The 17008-nt window shown below is 50.3% G+C and overlaps 2 protein-coding genes across 2 annotated transcripts; one reads left to right on the plus strand and one right to left on the minus strand.

Moving 5' to 3' along the window:
* The first annotated feature begins 520 nt into the window (after positions 1–520).
* Positions 521–8815, plus strand: DDX27 (DEAD-box helicase 27). Its single transcript, XM_024196727.2, has 21 exons — positions 521–678; positions 884–1015; positions 2072–2134; positions 2350–2506; positions 2966–3015; positions 3191–3277; positions 3551–3656; positions 3742–3915; positions 4295–4445; positions 4589–4688; positions 4815–4956; positions 5106–5259; positions 5364–5445; positions 5534–5711; positions 5847–5953; positions 6316–6418; positions 6563–6657; positions 6760–6886; positions 7403–7487; positions 8202–8276; positions 8586–8815. The coding sequence occupies exons 1-21, from the start codon at positions 589–591 to the stop codon at positions 8599–8601; spliced, it is 2274 nt and encodes a 757-aa protein (XP_024052495.1). The 5' UTR covers positions 521–588; the 3' UTR covers positions 8602–8815.
* Positions 8816–14228: 5413 nt separating this feature from the next.
* On the minus strand, positions 14229–16903 carry SNRPB (small nuclear ribonucleoprotein polypeptides B and B1). Its single transcript, XM_026652768.2, has 5 exons — positions 16206–16903; positions 15801–15953; positions 15210–15348; positions 14732–14857; positions 14229–14422 (listed from the first exon to the last, which is right to left on the minus strand). Exons 1-5 carry the CDS (start codon positions 16233–16235, stop codon positions 14385–14387), a joined length of 486 nt encoding a protein of 161 aa, XP_026508553.1. The 5' UTR covers positions 16236–16903; the 3' UTR covers positions 14229–14384.
* Positions 16904–17008: the final 105 nt, after the last annotated feature.

Consider the following 17008-nt stretch of genomic DNA (forward strand, 5'->3'; position numbering starts at 1 on the left):
TCCGGCCCTCCGCTCCAGTCTCCCCAGACCTCCCCTCCAGCCTTCCCGCTCTCCTTCCCTCCAGCCCCTCTTCCTCTCCTTCCCTCCAGCCCCCCCTCCCCCTTTCCGGCCCGACCTCCGGGCACGAGCGGCGCCCTACTGCCATAAGGGGCTTCTCCGTACACAGGTGCCTCCCCCGCCCCAGGACCCAGCCTCGCTCCGCGCTGGGCCCAGCCTGGCAGCAGGCCCGGGGCGCGGAAGAACAGACCCCCAGCCTGGCCCGAGCCAAGAGCCGCCCCGGGCCGGGAGAGGGAGACCGCGGACGCTTCTCACCATCACCAGTCAGGCCCCAGCTCGCTCCGACCCCGCGGCGCCGCCCGCACCCTGAGGGGGAAGCGGCTCCACCCCGCCGGCGCTTTCGGTTTCCTTTCCGGGGCGGAAGGGGTCCGACTCCGCCCGGGGGCGGGGCATCTCGGGGGCGCCCGTGGCCCCGCCCACTGGCCCCCCGCGCATGCGCCACGCGCGAGTGAGGCAGGGCGCCGCGTGCTGCCTGCTGAGCAGGGGCCGGGGCCTGGGAGCGGGGAGGCTCTCGGCGTGCGCGCGCCCGCCATGCTGCAGGGGCTGGGGCTCGTGGCCACGCTCGGGGACGGGGATGCGGCGCCAGAGGAGCCCGAGTCCGGGGACTCGGCGGATGAGGAGGTGAGGGGCCGCCGCGGGCCGGGCCGGGCCCCGGAGCCAGGCTGCCGTCTGGGCCCCGCCTCACCCGCTTCTCGTCCGCAGGAGCCGCTGGGCCGGGCCGGGCCCCGGAGCCAGGCTGCCGTCTGGGCCCCGGAGCCAGGCTGCCGTCTGGGCCCCGGAGCCAGGCTGGCGTCTGGGCCGCGCCTCACCCGCTTCTCCTCCGCAGGAGCCGCTGGGCCGGGGGCAGCAGAGACGCCGCGGCGGGGACTTCAGTGCCGGCTTCGTCTTCGCGGAGAAGGAGGCTCCGGGCGCGTCGAGCGGGGCTTGGGCGGAGGCGCTGCGCCAGCTCAGGGGCAAGGTACGTGGGCAGGGGGCTTGCTGGGGCGCGGGGCCCAGAAACCCTGCCCGAGGCAGTGCTGGGAGAGGCCTCGCTGGATTATGGCTGCAGCCCGAATTTTATGCCTTCTTTAAAACTTGTTTAATATGTGTGTCTAGGCTCATTCCCCACGTGAATGGCGTAAATTCCTCTGTTTGTAACTCTGCTGCACAACCTTGCGTTGCAGCGGTGAGTGCTAACTGTGCATCGTGTGAACAAGTATTGCCGTTGATCTGTTCTGAATTTCTATAAATTAAATTAATGGAGATATCCCATCTCCTAGAACTGGAAGGGACCTTGAAAGGTCATCGAGTCCAGCCCCCTGCCTTCACTAGCAGGACCAAGTACTGATTTTGCCCCAGATCCTTAAGTGTCCCCCTCAAGGATTGAACTCACAACCCTGGGTTTAGCAGGCCAATGCTCAAACCACTGAGCTATCCCTCCCCCCTCTAGCTTCCCAATTGCATTGAACGTTTTCTTGGTCTTGTGTTGTGAGATGGGGTGAATAGCAGTTGGCTCTGTTGATCATTTTCTCTATGGTAAACAGACTTGCACTTTTCATTCTCCCCTCACAGAACGAAGGGGATGGAGGTTGCGATGGGTAGGGTCTCCTGGGGTGCATAGGGTCCTATTGGAACCTTACCAGATGTCAGTTGGGTGCCGTGACCCTGACAACCGACCCTGGTGACTTAGAGCCCATTCCACCATCCACACTTCTGTGTCTGGTAAAGTGAATTAAAACTAATGGAAACGATCAATATATGCCCAAAACACCCAAGTCCCATACCCTGTTGTTTTACTCTGACTCTTTGTATTGCCCCAGACTTTAGGTTGAAAGGCCTCTGGGAGAGGGACCAAGTCTTCTCTCACTGCTCTGTCATGCACCTTGCAGACTTTTGGGGCCTGCATATAAATGATGATGATCACGTTTTCCTATTCCCGTTGTTGTTTGCCAGCATTGCTGTGTGTCAGCCGCTGCTGGGTGGCTCTTACAGATTCCCCCTTCCTCTCCCTAACTGTCTGTCTTGCCCTGCCCAGAGAGCAGCAGCAACAACACTGGATGAGAAGATTGAAAAAGTGAGAAAAAAAAGGAAAACCCAGGTTAGTGGGATGTTCGCTGATTGATGGACAAAAGCTTTTAGCTCCTACCACCACCAACCCTTGGAAGGACCTCCCCATTGTGTGGGGGGGGAGGGAACTCTGCCCTTCTTTCCACCCCCTTTTCCACAAGAAAACCCTTGGAAACTTCTGTTTAGAGTTTGGCTGGGATCTTTCTGACGCGCTCCCCAGGCCATTGATCTCATGTCTTCTCTTAGGAAAGGGAAGCGAAACATGTTAAGATGAAAGGGGAAGACACAGAGATGGAGAAGGATGAAACCAAAGAGAAGGAAAGTGAGGAAGGCAGTGGAGAGGAGGAAGAGGATGTAGAGTCCCAATATTCCTCAACTGATGAGAGTATCCTCACCAAAACAGGTAATTACAAGGTATGGGGAAGGGGCTGGAAGAAAGAAATTAGTAGGGGGCCATTGGCAGAGTGTGGAAGAGAATCTCATGAGAGAGAGCTGGGCACCAGTGGCAGCATGGAAGGGGAATGGGCAGGAATCTCCTTTATTTGCCATATCTCCTCCCCGCTGGTCCCTGCAATATTGTTCTTCCAGATTTTGCTCTTGTCTAATTAGAGTTTCAGCTTCCAGTATTTCCATCAGAGGTATGTCCTTTCCATGGGGAAAGGAACTTGCTTGCCAACTGATTCCCCAGTTTGCTTGGGAATCAGTTTCACAGGCCTCTCCATCAATGACTGACTGGAGGGGGAGATGAGGGGTAGAACTCTGGCAGGCACACTGGGGTGCAGGAAACATGCCTTGGTTGGGGCTTAGGTGAAGTTGCTTTTAGCTGATACTGAATGCTTAGCATATCTCTCTTTCTTTTCAGATACCCTCAAGGTGAAGGAGCGAAAGAGACAGAAGAAAGTAGGAGAGATGGTGAGTGTCACTGGAGAGTAGGGTAGAATAACACTGAGCATTTCTCCAGCAAGCACCTTCCATTCCAAAGAACCCAGACCCACTTGACAAACGATAAGTGTGTAGGATGGAGCCCAGCAGTGCAATGTGTGCTGGAAATTGTTTCAGCTCTTCCTCTTGGTTTTATTTCCTTCAGGAAACAGAGAGATTTTTTGAAGATGCATCTCAGTACGATGATAATTTGTCATTCCAGGACATGAACCTCTCACGCCCTCTACTAAAGGTATTAAGCTCTTTCAGTCACTGCAGAAAGGATTGCAAGGAAGGGGGCAGGAGTTCACAGCCTCTCCCATGTGCTTTTGGGGAAACTCCCAGCTACTCCAGTCACAGTCTCTCCTAGCAGGAGACAGTGTAGGGAATGGGCATGAGCGCTAGCTCTGGGGGAATTAATGTTTTCTAGTGTAGAATAAGGTGAGATTTCCACTGCACAGGTTGTATCCAGATTGAGATTTCCCTTTCTTTTATCTGATGCCTAACTATTCTGTTTCCTTGGCAGGCAATCACAGCCCTGGGCTTCAAGCAGCCAACCCCAATCCAGAAGGCCTGTATCCCCGTGGGTCTGCTGGGGAAGGATATTTGTGCTTGTGCTGCCACTGGGACAGGTAAGAGCCTGGATGAGGACTGAGATGCTCAGGGAAGCATCATGTTTTTGAGGTGAACTAATTCTTGATGCCCTTTGTTCTGCAGGTAAAACCGCTGCATTCACCCTACCTGTACTGGAGCGCTTGATCTACAAACCTCGCCAGGCTCCAGTGACTCGGGTGCTGGTTCTGGTGCCAACACGAGAGTTAGGCATTCAAGTGCACTCTGTCACCAAGCAGCTGGCCCAGTTCAGCAGCATCACAACCTGCCTAGCTGTGGGTGAGTATGAGCCATGAGGCTGAGAATTCAGTTTGCATGGACCATGCTATCCCCTTCCAAACTGCTGCAGGTGACCCCTAACTCTAAGGGATGGGGGCATAGAGAACCTGGAGTCCCATGATTAGAGCTGGTCAGGCAATGGTGCACCTGTTCACAGCGTGTACACACACTGATGCTTTAACCTGGAGTGGTGTCCTGTGCTTCTCCCATGGCATCTGGGGACGGTCCATATCTGCAATCAAGGGGTCACTTTTGTATCTGGTGTCTGAGGTACTCACTGAAAGGACTCTTCACCCCCGCAATGGATACAGGCCTGGGGGCTCTCTATCTCATCCTGCTCCAGGATCTCATGGTCCTTTCTGGGTTTTCACCATTACAGGAGGCTTGGATGTGAAGACTCAAGAGGCAGCTTTGCGCTCTGGGCCAGACATTCTGATTGCCACCCCTGGGCGCCTGATAGATCATCTCCATAACTGCCCCTCCTTCCACCTGAGCAGCATCGAAGTGCTGATCTTGGATGAGGCAGACAGGTAAGCTGGGTGGGTGGCGGAGAATGAGGCATTGGCTTCTAGCTTTCCCATTGCTGTGAGAGGAGAGTTTGCCTGGTCTAGAACAGCAGCTGGTCAGGGTTGATGGGTAGAGCAGAGTCTTCTACAGCTTCTCTCCTTTCTAGGATGTTGGATGAGTATTTTGAGGAACAGATGAAGGAGATAATTCGGCTGTGCTCCCACCACCGTCAGACCATGCTGTTCTCTGCCACCATGACAGATGAGGTAAGGATGGTGCCTAAGCAGCCTGTTGGGAGGCATGTTCAGTTCAGATGGGAGGGTGGGAATGGAGGGTTTGGGCAGACTTCTCTTTTTCAGTGTAGTGATGCTTCCCTTCCTTCATTTGGATAGGTGAAAGATTTGGCTGCTGTTTCCCTGAAAAATCCTGTCCGGATTTTTGTGAATAGCAACACGGATGTAGCTCCTTTCCTGCGGCAGGAATTCATCCGGGTCCGTCCCAACAGAGAAGGGGACAGAGAAGCTATCGTGTCAGGTGAGTAGTGCGGCGTGGGAGGAGGAGTTGGATGGGTGAGCCCTGGCAAGTGGCATGGGAAAGCTGGAAGCAGTGTTTTACTGCAAGGCAGCTTTGTGGGGACACCTAGAGCTGCCTCTGCTGCTTGCTGACAGGACTTTATCTTTCAGCTCTGCTGACACGGACCTTCACAGACCACGTGATGCTTTTCACACAGACCAAGAAGCAGGCTCACCGCATGCACATCCTGCTGGGGCTGATGGGTCTGCAGGTGGGGGAGCTACATGGGAACCTCTCTCAGACACAACGGTTGGAGGCCCTCAGGTACTGGTATAGTGGGTAGCCCCAGAGGGGAAGAAGAGTGGCTTCTGCAAGAATTGGGGAGGGAGCCCATTGCTTGCATAACTGATTGTATTCTCTGCGCTCAGGCGCTTTAAAGATGAGCAGATTGATGTCCTGGTAGCTACGGATGTTGCAGCCCGAGGACTTGACATTGAAGGTGTCAAAACGGTAAGTGTGCGAGGCTCTGAGCCCACTTGAGGTACCATGAGTCTGACATTGGCCTTGCTTTCCTGCTAACCCCATGTCTCCCCACCAGGTGATCAACTTCACCATGCCCAACACCACCAAGCACTATGTGCACCGGGTGGGGCGGACAGCGCGGGCCGGTCGGGCTGGCCGCTCAGTCTCACTGGTGGGTGAGGAGGAGCGCAAGATGCTGAAGGAGATTGTGAAGACAGCCAAGATGCCAGTGAAGGCCAGAATCCTCCCCCAGGGTATGTGCCTTGCTGGGACGGGGTTGCAGACAAGTAGCCCCGTGGGCGGTGGGGATGGGAGGTGCTGAAGCATAGGCAATTCTCACAGGGACCGTGTTTGTCTTTCTCTCTGGCCCCCACTGGGTGCATCTGCAGATGTGATCCTGAAATTCCGGGAGAAGATTGAGAAGCTGGAGAAAGATGTGTATGCAGTGCTGCGTCTAGAGCGTGAGGAGCGTGAGATGCAGCAATCAGAGGCCCAGGTGAGGGTAGTGAGAGCTTGCTCCTACAGCCTGGGCTGGATAGGGCACTGAGATGTGGGGAACTCACTCCCCTGTGTGTGGGCTGGCTACTCTGGAGGATGAACAGGGCAAAGCCCCTAGCCCAGGGTAGGGCATTCTTGGTGGGGAAATGTGCCCCCAGTCACCTAGTGAAGGTGAGCAGGGGCTCTTGAGGCTCCATGCACTATAATTCCTACTACCAGGGGCTTCTAAGCACAAATGCTGACAGTGACCCAGTGAGGTGTTGAGATTGGGAGAGCTATTTCCTGCCCTAGTTTCCCCAGACTGGGTAGTGGTCACTCTGCAGGTCCATGAGCTCCCTATCTGCTTGGGCTGTCCCACAGATCAACATGGCAAAGAAGCGACTGGAGGCAGGAGAACAGAAGGTGGAAGAGGGGCCTGAGCGGAGCTGGTTCCAGAGCCGAGAGGAGAGAAAAAAAGAGAAACGTGAGTCCTGGGAAGAGAGAGGCCTTTGGGTCTGGACCAATGGGTTAATTCGAATGATGCATCTCTGAATTGGGTCTGAAATTGCCCTCTGTTCTTGAACCTTCTGTATTCCCTCACCCTTTGTCTGTCTCTCTCTCTCTCCAGTGACTAAAGCCCTTCAGGAATTTGACTTGGCGTTGAGAGGAAAGAAGAAGAGGAAGAAATTTATGCAGGATACTCAGAAAAAAGGCCAAATGACAGTGAGTGAGGGGATCCGAGAGGAGGCAGGGGCCTGGGTGACTTGGTCTGCTCCCTCATGCAGGGGCATATTAGCTGTAAACTTAGATTTCTGTCTCTCCCAGCCAGAGGAGAGATCACAATTTGAAATCCTGAAGTCACAGATGTATGCAGAGCGTGTAGCAAAGAGGAACCGCCGAGCAAAGCGAGCTCGAGTTGTGCCTGAGGATGAGCCTCCCTCAGCAGCAGCAGGTAAGAGAAGAGCATCTGTTCTCCACAAAAACAGCTCAGAGAATGCTTTAGCTGATTTCCCAGTTGCAATGTAGCTGCTCCTTAGAGCTGGATGCTGCTTGTGAGAGCTGAGAGCATGCTTACTGCTGGGGTGCAGGAGGGTTTTGCTGCTAGCATTTATCTTAATGCTGATTGCATAAATGTCACTGGTGTCTGTGCTGTTAACAAACCAAATCAATAGAAAGTGACCTAGAAGATTGGAACACTGGAGACTGCGGGCAGTGACGGAAGAGTCCATTTCCTGTCCATAAAATGTATGTTCCCAGTGCCCACACCCATCATTAGGAGGGCTGAGGCCAGTCTTTTTGTTCTGCATTTGTACAGCATCTAGCACCATGGGATTATGGTCCATGACTTGAGTTCCTAGGCGCTATAGTAATGCAAATAATGTTGTGGACTGTGTGACCTTAGCAGGGACCCTGCTTCTGTACATCAAGCCTTGCTAATCGCTGGCTCTGTTGTTGCTTTCTTTCCAAGGCCCCAAACGGAAGAAGCAATCATCTGTCTTCGACGAGGAGCTCACCAACACAAGCAGGAAGGCCCTAAAACAGTATCGTGCTGGGTAACTTGGCTCCACATCACTGGGTTTGCACAGGCTGTGGTGGAGGCACTCTATTCCTTTCATATCCATGGAAATCTTCACCAGTGATACCTTCTGCAGGCAGTAGAGAGGGGCTCAGGCTTCATCTTGCTGCTTTGAAGGATAGCAGCCGGGGAAAGGGAGAGTTTATACAGGAGTCATTCTGTCTACCTTAAATAGCTTGTAAGGAGAGCAGGGGGTGTCCTGTCTGAGAGCACCTCTGTCACAGACCAGAGGTGCTGCTTCCATAAGGCCACTTCAGGTATCTGGGGGCAGGAAGAGATCAGGTGGCGTGAGTGGGGGCAGGGATAGCTCAGTGGTTTGAGCGTTGGCCTGCTGAACCCAGGGTTGTGAGTTCAATCCTTGAGGGGGCCACCTAGGGATCTGGGGCAAAATCAGTACTTGGTCCTGCTAGTGAAGGCAGGGGGCTGGACTCGATGACCTTTCAGGGTCCCTTCCAGCTTTAAAAAAAAAAACAAAAAAAACCCACTCCTTGCATGGGCAGGGGGCAGTGCGGTGGGTGAGCAAAGGAATACTTTTCTGAGCTAAGACTATCTTCACAGTCAGCACCAGAAAAGTACTGAATCATGGCAGGTAAGAACAAACCCATGGGCAACACATGAACTGAGCAGAGGGGTATAGAGCATCCTATTTCAGGGAGCATGGCTATGTCTCACTGAGCTCTTTCCCGTGCAGCCCCTCCTTTGAAGAGCGGAAGCGTTTGGGCTTAGCCCGACACAGGAAAGGAGGAAACTTCAAATCCAAGTCCAGGTAAACAGCCTTATTACCTTTAAGATTTTTCTGTTGGCCTGGTTTGTCCCATTTCCTCCTCCAAGGTCCACAGCAGGTAAGCAGCCATGGTGCTAATCTGGATACAAAGTCAGCCCTGTTCAGCCAGTGCTGCCAGCCCCAAGTCTGGGAACACACATGGAGACTTGTGTTTTACTGGCACACTTGTGGGCTACTTCTGAGCAGGCTGGCATTGCCTTTGCCTAGGGGCTCATTTACCCCTATCCTGTCCTTTTATCACTAGTGCAGGCATTTGGACTGATTAGGACTTCCAATATTGTCTTTTTACAGGTATAAGAGGAAGTAACAGCCGCTGTTTGCCAGAGGGATTCCCTGGAAAATCTAACTGTAGGAGACTTTGTGCCTCTTCCAGAAAAACCCTGCTTTCCATTCAGTATTTGCTAGAATAATGTAGCCTCTTAAGTGGCCTGAACTTACAATGTCTGTTAAATTCTTGGACTCAGTGCAAATGCACCAGCACCTGCTGAATTAGCACATAAAGGAAAACCATATCTTCTGCAGTTGCGGCGAAGGATTGACTTCCTTATACTTTTGTAACATAGCCTGCTGCTCACTTAGCTGTGGCAGTTGAGAAAACTAGACCATGGGAGATGGTACAAAACTGCTAGGATGGTTCTCACTTCTTTACGTCTTGTGCTGTACACTTACATCAGTGAGCAAGGAGGCAAGAAACTTACAAGAAGTTCCTGTAATGTTACTATGCGAAAATTGCTGGAACAGATGTGGTGAATGGGCAAATAGTTACTTAACTCTAGTCATCAACTTTCCTTGAAGAAGGGTGGCACCACTTGCTGATACTGCCAGGAAGTTAGTGGGAGAGAAAATGCAGCAGAAAGGGCTGTATCTATATCTAGCCCTTGGAACCCTGCTCTAAAACAGGGAAGAGTTGAACAATCACAAGGAGTAGCAGTTGCTCTAGAGTTGAGGTCTACTAGAGGTAGCACAGGAGCACTAAGGGCACAGCCTGCCTCTCCCCTTGTGAGAAGGAGGTAGCCCTATGTCATGCTATGCTGCAGGAACAAATATGCCTGGATTCAGACTACGTTCACTCCAGCTATTTTCTTCCATGCTGTCCTAATGCAATGGCTGCAGATGCTGGAAAAAATATTCTAGCACTAGTCCCAATACATATAAGCCACCACTCTGCCTGCTGCTACTGTACGAGGTCTTACTCAGTGCATTAGTCTTGACAAGGGAAGGGGCCCTGTGATAGAGAAAACAGTTGACCTTAGTCTGGCAAGCTTAATAATATCCAGTTTAATAAAAGGACAGGTAGCAATTCTATAGTGGAGAGTACAGATGTGGGTCTCGATCAAAAACCTGACCAGAAGCTACGTTAGGATGAACATGACTGGATTAGAACAGCTTGCTGCAGCACAGTCCAGAAAAGGTGAAATGTACTTATACCAGGGATGTCAAACTCATTTGGGAGTGAAGGCCAAGTTCCATTTTTAGTTGTCTTTGTTGAGATGTAGACAGGGCCCTTTGTAGTGGCATAATGGGACAGATGCCAAACCACTGTAATTTGCTGACTTCGTAATTCAGTGCTGAGTTCCAGCTCCTGGAGTCTCCTACTAATAGCAAACACAAAGCTTTCTCTTAAGTTTAAAAACTGAGCCATGTGTAACCAAACAAGTAATAGCTGCCTGAGGCGGCAGACATCTTGAAGAAAAGCTCTAGAAGGTGAATACTAGAACCCACTGTTCTAGGAGGCCTCTGGCAGGAGAAAGAGGACTGTCACTATAAGTTCTGGGGGACTCCCACCAATTGGTTAACATCACAGGAGCCATCCTGGCTCAGACTAGTGGTCCATCCAGCCCAGTATCCTGTCTTCCAACAATGGCCAATACCAAGTGCTTCAGAGGGAATGAAAAGAACAGGGCAATTATTGAATGATGCGTCCCCTGTTGTCCACTCCCAGTTTCTGGCATTTAAAGGCTAAGGTCACTAGAGCATGGGATTGCATCCCTGGCCATCTTGGCTAATACCTACTCAGAGACCTATCCTCCATGAACTTATCTAATTCTTTCTTGAACCCAGTTATACTTTTGGTCTTCACAACATTCCCTGGAAATGAGTTCCACAGATTGACTGTGTAATGTGTGAAGAAGTGCTTCCTTTTAAACCTGCTACCTATACATTTAATTGGGTGATCCCTGGTTCTTGTGTTACATGAAGGGGTAAATAACACTTTCTTATTCACTTTCTCTACTCCATTCATGATTTTATAGGCCTCTATCATATCATACATCCACTGGATCACCCTTGTCCACATGTTAGTTCACCCCCTCAAAGAATTCTAATAGATTGAGGCATAAATTTCCCTTTACAAAAGCTGTGTTGATTCTTCCTCAACAAATCATGTTCATCTATGCATCTGATAATTCTGTTCTTTACTATAGTTTCAATCAGTTTGCATGGTACTGAAGTTAGGTTTACTGGCCTGTAAGTGCCAGGATCTGCTCTGGAGCCTTTTTAAAAAATTGGTCTCACCTCCCCCCACCGCACCCCCTCAGAGTTGCTGCTGGACATGCTGGCCACTTCCCAGAGCAGCGTGGAGCCAGGGCAGGCAGGGAGCCAGCCTTAGTCCTGCTGCACCACCACCTGAGCTAAGCAGTGCCCAGCTGGAGCCTGAACCCCAGCCCTGAGCCCCCTCCTACACCCTTGCCCCAGGCTCAGCCTGGAGCCTCTCCTACGCTCCAAACCCCTTGGCCCCAACCCAGAGCCCACACTCTCTCCTGCACCCCAACCACCTGTCCCAGGCTGGTGAAAGTAAGGGAGGGTGGGGGGATGGAGTGAGCTGGGCGGGGCCTCAGGGAAGCAGTAGGGCAAGGGTGTTGGGTTTGTGTGATGGTTATTTCTACATTTTCTTTGAGGTAGAACCTGGGTTGCACTTAAATTTAAAAAGTGATCTTGTGCTTAAAAAGGTTGGAGACTACTGCCCTAAAGATTCTATAGTACTGTTTGATTCATTTGATTTTCAATATATTTAACTTGATGCTTTTTCACTTGTAGTGCCAGTCTCCCACCAGCACACCCTTCTGTCATTCCTGTAATATTGTCTACCCTGCTATTACTTTGTCCTGTTGATTATCATTGTTCTACCAAGTTTCTGTGATGCAGATTTTATCAATATCTTCACTGAATATCAGGCACTCAAGTTCACCTATCTTAGGATTTATACTTTTAGCATTTATATACAAGCACATGTACAATTCGTCCCTTTTTAGCTGTCTGCCTTTGTGATTTAGTTGAATGGTACCCTTGCATTTGCGGGTTTCTTTTCTGCTCCTAGCTAAGGCTTATCAACTTTCGTCCTCACCTCTTTATTAGGATATAGAGAATCCCCATTAATAGATCCTCTCCTAACCAATGTTTCTGCCCAAACCATGTGCGCCTCTGTAAATGTCAGCTTTCCCCCAGCCCTTAGTTTAAAACTTATCTACAATCTTATTTTAGTTGCCAGCAATCTGGTTCCATTTTGGTTTGGTAGAGCCCATCCTCCTTCTACAGTAGTGTTTCCCAACCTGTGTGCATGTGGCCCAAACAGGTGTGCCATGGAATTTTTTTAAACTAGTGTGAGAACAAAGGGGGGAATGCTGCCTTCTGATTGGCTGTTTGCCTGACTGTCCCACCTCCACCACAAGTGGAACAACCAATCAGAGCTTCAACTCCCTCTCTTCCCCCCCCCCTCTTCTCCAGTATGAGCAACAGGTCAGCTCTTCCCTCCTGCAGGAGACATGGGGAAGAGCCCTAGGAGCTGGAGGTGTAAAGGTTGGGAACTATTGCTCTAGAGCAGGGGTAGTCAATAGACTGACTGTAGGCCAAATCCAGCTCCTGCCATGTGCTTTTGAATGAACCCTGGAATCTTTTTATTTACTTATCATTATTGTGATTATTATTTAATTTTCTCTGGAGTCTGGACCTTGACCAAAAATAGATTACTGCTGCTCTAGAGGCTCCTCCTTTCCAAAAGATCCCCCAGTTCCTAATGAACCTAAACCCCTTTTCCCTACACCATTGTCTCATCCATGCAGTGACACCTTGCAGTTCTGCCTGTGTAACTGGCAGCATATCAGAAAATGCTACCACGGAGGTCCTGGACTTCAATATTGTACCTAGCTCCTTACATTTGGCTTTCAGGACCTCTTTCCTTATTTCATTGGTACCTATTTGTACTATGACTACCAGCTTCTCCCCAGCACGTCACATAAGCCTGTCTAGATGTCTCAAGAGATTTGCAACCAACAGGCAATTCACCATGTGGTTCTCAGGCTCAGCACAAACCCAGCCGTCTACATTTCTAGTGATCAAATCTCCCATTGCTATTACCTAGCTATTTCTAATAAGTGGGATTCCCTCCGCCGGAGAGGAATTTCAGTGTGAGGAGACAACCATGGCATCTGGAAGGAGGGTCCCAGCTATAGGATCATTTCCCTCTACTATGATGTTCTTTGCCAGGAGTTTCATCCTCCTCAGTAGCACAGAGACTGTCAGATGGGGTGGAACCACTCTGTGTCTAGGAAAGTCTCAGCTACGTGCCTCTCCGTCTCCCTTCGCTCCTCCAGTTCAGCCACTCTGGTCTCCTGAGCCTTTATGCTGTCTCCGAGGGCTATGAGTTCCTCGCTCCAAATGCGCACACGCAACCTGGCCGGTAATCATATGCTGTATTCGCTACAGTAAACTGGATAGTCCCCACTCTGCTGCTGGACTTCTGCATGCATTTTTTACACTCCTGTAGCTTTTTTGGGGGGTGGGAGGGAGTTTATTGGTCTAAGTTTAAAGAATGTTAATTAGGTGTGTCACGGAAACTCCACAGAAAACAAGAAAAACCCCCACTTCGTCACAAGGTGCATCTAGCTCTTGCAAAACTGTTAGCTAGCTCCTCTGCTCACTTAGGGCTTGTCTACACTACCCGCCGGATCGGTGGGCAGCAATCGATCCAGCGGACGCAATAAATCGACCGCTGAGCGCTCTCCCGTCGACTCTGGTACTCCACCAGAACGAGGCGTGCAAGCGAAGTTGACAGGAGAGCGTCAGCTGTTGACTTACCACAGTGACGACACCGCAGTAAGTAGATCTAATTACATCCACTTCAGCTACACTATTCATGTAGCTGAAGTTGCATATCTTAGATCGACACTGCGCAGTAGTGTAGACAAGCCCTTAGCTGGCTTTTTAAATCCCTGCTCTCCCTGAGTAGCCCTGTCCCCTGGTTAAAGATTAATGGGTGCTAAAAGGAATAGAGATCAAAGCTTTGTTAAGAAGCTCTCAGCCTTGCCTAGCAGGCTGCTAGGCGCAGCAGATGGATCCCAAATCAAACCACACTATATACTTAAATCAGGCAGCAAGCACACAAACTCACTTCAATGGTCATGTAGTCACTCCTTCAGCTGGAGAACTTCCTTGCAAAACTCCCATTAGCTGCTCCTCCTTCAAGGACTGAAGGTGGCTCCTGCCACCACCATTTTAAGTGGGATCACAGCAAATCCCTTCCCCCCCCCCCCCCCGCCCCCATCAGACTGCTTCTAGGGTCCCACGTTGCCTCAAGACAACCTTGTGCACGTTGCAGCCTTGGCAGGACAGAACTTGGCCTGTTCTTCAACCGTCACACTTCATATGCCTCCCCCATGGGCACCCCTCAAATGAGAATAGTCCTGTCAAGCCAAAAGTTGTTCTGCAGAGGTACAGCCATCTACCTCAAACATGGTAAGAATAGACCAGAAAAGCCACCCCAAACATTAATTCTTTGGCTGGTGCTTAGAGCAGTGGCACAGTATGCACTGAGTTGAAGCAGCCAGTACAACACCTTCACTCAGACAAAGAAGAAATACATGCTGTTCTTTTCCACCTTCCACATAGAGCCTTGGGGCCTCAAACCACCTGCAGGTGGAATAAAAATAATTCCCAAAGGAGAGTTTTCTAACTTTATTAAAAAGGGCAAATTTTACAGCCAGTAAATAGAAAAAAAATATACATAATGAATCCTAGGCCGTTCAGGGGGGCAAAACAGAGCCCATTCACTTAACACCAGTTCCCACACAATCCACAGTAACAGCACAGAACATCTTAGGGTCGTGGTGGGCGCATACCAGGGGGTGGGGGACCTGGAAGGAAAAGAACAAAGGCCATCAGTTGAAAAGTCTACAAAGAACAAGAACGCATATGAAGCAAGGCCACACAGAAAATGCTATTCAGCAACAGTACAGTTCATTGCTTCAAAAGGCCTAGAGGCCCTTCTTAGGACGCTGAATGGTTTTACAGGGCAGTTTAGTTTCTCAATTGTCTTAGCTGGGGAACATAGTTCTGCTCCACCATACTCTACTGAAGTGTATACATTGTCACAGTCCCACACTTCTGCTTACAGTGAAGAAACTGGATACCACCCTCCCCACATGCCAAGAAGGCTCACTCACCTCTCATCCCTGGGGGCGGCGGTCTCATCCCTGGGGGAGGCATTCCCATGGGTGCACCTCGGCCAGGTGGCATTCCCATTGGTGGACCCATGGGTGGTCTCATGCCAGGAGGTGGTCCCATCATTCCTGCAATGGAAGGAAGAGGACAAGTCTCAGAACTGGTACAGACACTTGCTACACCTAAGATAGAGATGAGAATTCCACCACAGATTGGCAATATAAGAAGCACTGAGGCTCACACTCCCAACCCAGAGAGAAATAAGCAGAAGTCTCCAGCAGATTCTTTGCTTACTATTTGCTACAGTTCCATGTTGAATATAACCACAACTCACTGCTAAAACTACTGGCTGGACCTCAGAGTAATCCTGCTTAATACCAATTCTTCATTGGGTTCAGATAAAGTCAAGATTCATCATCAATCCAGCCACACCCTATGATCCTTCTCTTGACCTAGACCACAAAAAAAGCTGTTCCTTACCTGGAGGAGGTGCTCCTCTGCCCATTGGAGGGGGAGGACCACCACGGCCTGGTGTGTACTGGGTAGGAGCTCCTGCTATACTAGCTGTGGCTGCAGCAGCAGCAGCAGCAACTGTTCCACGGCCCTGAGGGGTCATCACCTGTGAACAGAAAGAAAATTCACAAATACTGCACAAAGTGTTGCTTTTATAGCAAATGGGACAATGAGAAGAAAGGTTTAACTTCATTTCTCATGCCTTAGGACTTTTAGCCCATTTCCATTTCATGTATGAGTCCTCGTTACAAGACAGGGCTGCACACCCTTAACATACTACTGTGGGGGGAATTCAGTGTAGAATTATACTAAGTGGGTTTTACGCAGGAAGCTGCATTTTTCCTTCAAACCCTTCCCTATCAGTGCATGAGCCACAGATGTGCGGAGGAGTCTGCTATGCTACATGCTAGTCCCAGGACCTCAGTTAACAGTCTATTTTTGGATTGCTGTTGCCTAGCACAATCACTTGAACCACACCAGAGCCAAGAGATTGAAATCTATTCAAAATACAGTAATCAAGAGTTAAGTCCTTTCTTCTACTGAACCACAGCATTTCACCTGTTGGGATGGTCCTCCGACTCCTCTGACAGGACCAGCTAACCCTGCTGGCGCCTGTGGCATGGGGGCTCCAGCTGGTACTCCTCTTCCAGCTGCCCTCCCAACTCCAGGTCCTCCTGCAGCTCCAGCTAGAGGCACCCGGGCAATGCCAGTCTGAAACATAGGGAAATACAAGCAATCAGTGATTTCAGTACAGCAAGATGCTTCAGACCCCCAAGCACTTCATCTCTAATGGGTGTAAGCTGCTGCAGATCAAGTTAGACTTTGCACAGTGAAATCCCCTGGATTTAGACACAGGCTAGTGCTGGGAAAGAGTGGAGCTAATGACTAGCCATTTAAACCCTGTTGGCAATGGAGACTGGATTTATCTGACCCTTTTGGTTCTGCACCCATCCTTCTCCTTACATCTTTTGGAGGTGGCCCCTCAACTGTCATAGACACCAGGTTCTCTCCACGCAGCAATACCAGACCCAGGACCCGTTTCTCTTCCCGTTCCGGCTGCTTTGAATTCTTGGGTCTGAGAGAGAGAGAGAGAGAGAGAGAGAGACGTTAGTTATTAGAGAAAAGCATTCCTCTGAACACCACTGTTCAAGTCTGTGACAGATACCTCATCCAACTATTCCAAAACTGGTGATGTTCCCCCCCATCCCAAGAACACACCAAAGCTGTCACTGAAGGGAGGGAACAGGCTCCATAAAATTGTTTCCCTGGCTTGTTTTACCTGTTTGAATCAGAAGTGGGGAAGAGAACATGTATGCACACCTCCCAAAATCCATAGAGGTTATTAGAATCCTATCAACACAGCAACCAAATCAATTCACCCATGTTTTTCAAACTAACACTTAATGCTGCAATCCCTGCATTCTAACTCCTCCGCTAGAGCTGCAGGAATAAAGTGGGCATAGAGAAGCATGGAAATAATCAGAACCAGAGATACAGTGCTACCCTCATCTCAAACACCACAACCACCAAGTCAACCAGCTCTCCGAGTCCACAATAGAAGCAGCAGGCAGGTGATTCAGAAAGCAGAGATGAAGATCTATTACAAGATCTAGTCAGTCCAACTTTCCAGGGCCAGGATAAGATTGTTCCCTAGCGTACACTCCTCTAATAGTAACCCACATTAGCAGAGTGGTAGCCGTGTTAGTCTGAATCTGTAAAAAGCAACAGAGGGTCCTGTGGCACCTTTAAGACTAACAGAAGTATTG

The sequence above is a fragment of the Terrapene carolina genome, unplaced genomic scaffold (assembly GCF_002925995.2).
Source record: "Terrapene carolina triunguis isolate 2854851 unplaced genomic scaffold, T_m_triunguis-2.0 Scaffold130, whole genome shotgun sequence".
Taxonomy (NCBI): Eukaryota; Metazoa; Chordata; order Testudines; family Emydidae; genus Terrapene; species Terrapene triunguis.